Source organism: Morone saxatilis, unplaced genomic scaffold (assembly GCF_004916995.1).
Source record: "Morone saxatilis isolate NCDOM2014 unplaced genomic scaffold, NCSU_SB_2.0 Contig2, whole genome shotgun sequence".
Taxonomy (NCBI): Eukaryota; Metazoa; Chordata; class Actinopteri; family Moronidae; genus Morone; species Morone saxatilis.
The window spans coordinates 2,779,454-2,785,911 of record NW_023339762.1 but is presented as its reverse complement, the minus strand read 5'-3'; the positions used below and the strand labels follow the sequence as shown (position 1 = coordinate 2,785,911).

General features: G+C 39.3%; 1 protein-coding gene across 2 annotated transcripts in view; it reads right to left on the bottom strand.

The window, feature by feature from the left end:
* Nucleotides 1-6,458, bottom strand: part of galnt18a (UDP-N-acetyl-alpha-D-galactosamine:polypeptide N-acetylgalactosaminyltransferase 18a) — a 159,353-nt gene that overhangs the window by 31,258 nt on the left and 121,637 nt on the right. For both annotated transcript variants that reach the window (XM_035664434.1, XM_035664436.1), the window contains exon 9: nucleotides 1,646-1,741. In XM_035664434.1, the coding sequence (XP_035520327.1) occupies nucleotides 1,646-1,741 (96 nt within the window). The remainder of the gene's footprint in view (nucleotides 1-1,645; nucleotides 1,742-6,458) is intronic.

The following is a 6,458-nucleotide window of genomic DNA, read 5'->3' as shown; positions in this document are numbered from 1 at the left end:
TGCCAAATTATGCTGTGAAAAGTTTTCACAAAGTTTTGCGTCCAGCAAAACTAACATGCTCAGAACTAAGCGCTTTACTGTCAATAGAATAAGCTCAAGGCCCTTCATTGTGGCCTTGCCCGTCTCAGTGTGTTGTGTTTATATAAATAAAGACAGTGCTGATAAAATATTGTACCAATGCAACCCAATTTCTTTATTAGCACCTGCTGATTATGCTATCTCTAGGAGAGAGAAAATGTGAAAGGCAAAAAGACAGGAGAGACAGAGAAACGCCAACACAGCTGTTTTAGCAGCTGATGCTGTATTGCTGAGTATGACCCAGATAGAAAGTTGGATGTTTCCGACGTCAAGGCGCCGGTCAAAGCTATTAACTTTACTGACAATGGAGGCGAGGCTTGGAGTGTGCTCAGAAAGCTCTTCTAGATGCCAGGCTGGGTATGTAGTGATGTCTGATAATTTGAGCCTCTTTATGGCAGCCGGGATATTATGCAGACAGTAAAATAGGAATTTTTAATTTTGTCAAGCTATAGAGCAAAAAGTGGTGAAAAGTGGAAATACACAGTCACCCTCCCTTGGTGTTTTAAGGTTTTTTTCATTGCCTCCATTAAAGGGGCAATAAGTGTGGCCTTTACTGCCCCTTAGAATTAAATAGCCTTAAATCTGCAGAAGGCTGATAGGGCTGTTTGATTGGCCTTGAGGATTACTTTTCAGATTTTTCGGCTGCAAGGCTGAAAAGTTTTACTCTACAAGCAAAACAGCACATGATAAAACAGCTTTATTATAGCATGGTGATATATTAGCTCTTTGTTGCATTTCCTAACTCTTAGCCAGCTAACTCATTATGGAAATGTGACTTTTTCATTTATGTAAATTACAGCCCCCCATAACATTACTGCTGCCCCTTCTATGCAAAGAATCACTATAATTCCTCAAAGCAACTCCATTTTATTACCTCCAACTGCAAACAATTTCATTGCAACAAATGAATCTTGGAATGCTTTAAAGCTGCAATATCAAATATATTTACACCAGCAATGGTTCAAATGACTGTGAATGATGTGTAAGGCATAAGTAGTAATGAACCCACATATAATTAGTACCAAAACACATTGTTTTGGTGTTCTGGCCCACAACTCTTATCAATTTTGTTTCCAGCAGCAGGCAGTTTGTTTTCCGAAAAAACTTTTGATAAACTAACTGTACCCTTTTACAAAGTGATAATATGTCAATGTGGTGTTTCCAGCTTGCTCTGCTGCCCCCAAGTGGCCACAAAAACAAACAAACAAGCAACAACAATAAAATCTATTGATGCAGCTTTGATAATAATGATAGGTTGTTGATGTTTAAAACCAGGAAAAGCTAATGAATGTGTTCTTACACAGCCCTTTTGTTGTGTAGAGAATAAAGAGATATCACTCTCCAATCTCTACTTACTACTATATTGCAAATTCATGCAATAGCTGCTATCTCTAAATCCCTCATTTAAAATAACAAAGACTATGAAGAAGTCCAATTATCTACTGCTGACAACTTCTCCTAAGATCTCTCTGTGTGATCAGTGTTTGTTGGGGTTTTTCATGTGTTTGAGGAGGTAGACTTGAATTGAAAAAATACAACAAAAGAGAATAGAAGAGAGCCCACTGACCTGTGGTGTCATACCATGACAGAGGTACATGATGGGAACATTTTCAGTGTCAGGCCCCTGGTCCAAACACAGGTTGTCTCTTAGACTGTTCTTCAACTGGAGAAATAAGACAGAGATAAAATGAGTGAAAAAGACGGGGAGAGAAAGAGAAAATTAAAAAGTGGTCTGATGTACCTCCAACTGACTTTAAGTTCCGACCCTTTATGCTCTGTGCTACGAAGGCAGTTGAGCAAGCATCGGTCAGAACCTCAGTCAACTTTCTCCTTTCCTGTATGTATGCTATGTGCTAGGCTCGTCTATATTGAAAATGCAACCACATTTTGAAGACGGTTAAAAGATAAAGGCGACATATATACAGTCATATATAGGAAGGATCAGTTATGATAAAACTCAAAATGGGTTTAAACTGGCTGTACGACTAATATAACCAACAAGAAATACACACGTATCGGCCGCCTTTGGTTTTATCACAAAAACATGCAAGAAAGAGATGGCTCACCTTCAGTCTTACTTTGTTGGTCTCTTGGGAAGGGTTTCAATTAAACCTGGTTTCCAATTCTGTTTTTTAGACTTACAGACTTTATTTAGATTTTTTTGAAGAAATAGTTCAATATTTTTGTAAATACTTTTATTAGCTTTCTTTCTGAGGGTGACATAAAAAGGATTGACATCAGCCTTGTGTGTGTGTGTTACATTCAGGACTGGAAGAGTTTGGATATGTTGGCATATGAATTCTGGAGGATATTTTTTGTTCTATTCCAACATATGTATCTGGTTTCATGTTTTAAATGTGATTCTTATTTCATGTAAAAGGCAAGCAAGTCTGCATTTCTCTTTCCCCCCCATCTGTCTTTCTTATGACAGAGTGTACACTACACGGCTCTAGTTGTGTGGCTAAAGTGAAGACAAATGGGACCACTGCGGGCTAATTACTGCTTGCCAGGAGAAAGTCATACAAACACTTTACACTACCCTTCACCTTTTTTTGGCAGCTGCAGGGTAATATTTCAAAAAGGAAAAGCATCTGTACTTTTTGGATCGTAGGCTACTTCTATAATTTGGCTGAATTCCACAGAGAATTATAGACTAATTGTACAATATGTGTTAATTAACACAGGACAACCAATATACTTCTGTTTGTCCTTGTTCCTTCAAACATTTACAAGAAAGGGTCATAGACATAATTTAAAGGAAAATTCAACTTGGTTCTATTTTCTAAATGGAAACGATGCTTTAAGAATCTGATTTAGGAACGTTGTAACAGGACATCACGGCAGAGTCTTTTCCATCAATGTCTCTGTCTGCAGGTTGGGTCGAGCAATTTTAAGAGACGGTTGACAAGGTCAGAGCCGCTCGAGGTGATTGGCAGCAAGAAGCCTGCTATGAAAAAATGATGAAAAAATACTGAGAACGGAGGAAATTGTGTATTGTTGTGAATAACTGCAATTTCCTTCTAGACACCTCCAAGCTAAGACTGATATTCATTATCATACTAAATCAGTTCTGGTTTGGAACAACAGTGCGAGTTGGCCCAGGCCAGATAACATTTGTTGTGAATGAATGACATAAACATTTTTTAATGTGTTCTTTTACCTGATCCTGCTTAGTTATTAGAAATTATTTGAACTTGTTAGGACTTCATGTTGGCTTTGGTTCTGTATTTTAGGAGAGACATTTAGAAGGTTGCATTGAGAACCAAGAGCAAAGACATCAGCAGGTGTACATCCTTAAAGTGGCCATAATCCATATTTTTATATTGACTAAGTATCACATGACAAATGGAAAATTTGTACTGTAGTGACCACCCCACAGAGCAATCGCCTGACTCACTCAGCTCTACAGATTTGTATAGCCTCTTTTAGCTCCTCTTTTAGCAGTTTTGGTTTTCTGTATCATAATTTCACTGTGGTTACATCCTAAGGAAAACACCCCCAAGCCACCACGCCAACCTGTGGCTAATTGCCCCAACGCCTGATTTGGTCAGAATATAATGATAACTGCTAGTTGTGGTTAAACTTTCTCTGTGTGCTGTTTGGTGTTGGGCAGGTAGTGTACAGCAGGTTCATTAGAGCTTTTTTCCTGGAAACAGTTGCTTGCTGATGCTGGACAAAAGGTGATGAGAGCAGTGACACTGAACCAAACTGTAAATGTGCTATAAAGCCAGAACCATGAAATAAAAGGCTTAAGGTCAGTAGAGCTTCAGAGTTGGGTGGTAATTGTCTGTGGATTTGTCACTGCTGGTGACCCCTTTTACATTACCACTACTCTAATTCTCTCAAATGTTAGGTAAACATATTCATTAATGCATCTTTAATAGCAGCACATGTATAGTGTTATGCAGCAGTTACTTCAATGCACAAACCCATTCAGACAGCTCAAATGTTATAGCTGCCTTTGAAATGTTCATGATCTGGTGGGGTAAAAGTTCAACTTTCAGAGCCTCACGTCCTACACCTTCACTTCCACAGCATTGTAAACAGTCTGTGGCGGCTATCTTAAGCCTGCCATTCAAGTGACCTTTAAAAAGTAGTGATTTGAATAGAAATGTCTGTTTGTCAATTCAAGCTCTGTGGTCTGAGCCATGGTCTGCTTTACCATTCCTCATAAATGTTAGCAAAATACAAACAGTATCTAAAGATGAATGAAAAGGCTGATACTAAACTTGAGTCCCAAAGGTGCAATATTTGGAGGTTATGCGTTGTAATAATCTATTTTACATACAGCTTGCAAAAGCTTTTTCTTTCCATCTGCTGAATAGTGCCCAGTCATCCCACTCGCTGTTTAGATAGATCACTGATCTCTACCTCAGTTCACTTGCTGCATCCCTCCACCTCTCCGTGCTCCTCTGCAGTCATGTCACATACAGTCCTGTGGGGGTTTCCGCACAGTTCTTGATCCACTATTGAGGGCCAAGCTGAGCTTTCTATTTCACATCTCATCTCACAATGCTGTCACACTTATTACAGTTGTTCAATAATCTGATATTTTATTGATCCCCAGGGGAAATGTATCTTTTCCCGTGCCCAATTTCACAGAGAGGTCAAAAGGCCAGGCTCAGACACAGCGGCAGCCATGGGGCTGGCAAGGGTTTAGTTTCTTGCTCAAGGGCACAATAGTAAGGTGAATGCTTGTCAAAACAAAGACCTGCTGTCCCAAAACATCAAGGGCTGTCTTTGCAACTCTGTCTTCTAGAAATTACCCTGATGTACAACTTATTTCTTTTGTCAAATACAAGAGGGAAATGTAATTGCTGCATGGATTATGTTCAGTGGCAACATACTATATATCAGAGTGAAGAAAGGACTTTTAGGGGTTTCCATCAGCCCTTTTAGCTGCACCGAGTCAGACCATGAGTAGCTCATTTGGGTTTACCAGTTTAAATGTGCCTTAAAGTTGTGCCAAGCTGCGCCCAAGAGTCGGGCAGAGCATGCCCGACCACCTCCATGTGGGTTGCGTTGATGTCTCACTGACTGCGGTCAACCTGTGATGACACCCCTTGTCTCCCTCAAATAAGCGTATGTTCCCAGACTCAACTCGTGTGTACAGGAGATCAGACAGACAGACGTTCAAGTCTCTGAGTGAGTGCTTTTGTAGTTTCTAACTGAATCTGTTTGTACTTTCAGATATCTGCTTTATTTTACTGTTTCATGTTCACATCAGTGCTGATGAAAACCCAATAATTCTTGATTTTGCTGCTTAATAATAAAAGTTTTTAAATAACAAGATAACCATGGGCTTTTATTGTGAAGGATTTATAGGAAAGAAAATTAATTATTGTTAATTACCGAATTAGCGATGCTTAGTTAACAGCTATAAAAACAAGTCTACATACTGCAGGGAGGAAGGTGGCTGCGTTTATTTGTGCTTTAGTACGTAACCGCTGTGAAACGATCACTTGTTTATTTGCTTTACTGCTTTGTTCTCACACTCCCTCTGTTCATTCAATCTTAAGCTCTCTCGACCATCGCTGCTCCTTTAAAAGGCACACCTTCAAGTGGGTAGCCCTCTTGTAATGGAGATGTAAATCTCTGCCGCGCTAATCTGTCAAGTCAACCCAGGCCAGCACATGTGTATGGAAAAGGCCTTGTTTCCGGAGTAATGCGTGTGGTTGGATTTAGGCGACAAAACTTTGTTGAAGCTTAGTGACAGATTGTGGTTTTGTTATATATTAATAAAGTAAACATGTTGTATTCTGTGCCTCAAGTAACCTTTTCAATATTTAACCAGATCTTCCCCAATGCTTTACCAACGTGTTTTGAGGGCCTAAACATTAATCATTCATTCAGGTTATGTATTGCAAGAGCAGGTACTGAATTAAAACAAATGTTACAAGTTGTTAATGAATGTTTTGCTGATACTGAACATGATGATGGTGAACATTTAGGCTACAGTCATGCTAGCGGCTCTGTGGGGCTATGCTAAGGCATAGCGGTGCTTGGAGCTAATGTTAGCATGCTAACATACTCACAATGACATTGCTAAAATGATGATGTTACAGGTAGACCATTTATTTATTTTGTTCACCATCTATCTTAGTTTGACATGCTAACTGTTGAGATATTTCAGTCTGGACCAAAATGGTGGACTGAGTGACCAATAAACTGACATTGCCACCCCTAGAGCCATGATGCTAGCATGGCTAAAAATGTTTCCTCATTATGTTGATAAAAGACATGATTCAGGTGGCATTAGGTTACTCTCAATCCCACCGGCAACAATAGTTGCCGCTCTTTTTTTTACTTCTGGAAGCTCTAAAAGTGCTGTTTTGGTTTTGGCAGCTAATGCAAGTTTTTAAATAAAAGAATATGTTGTC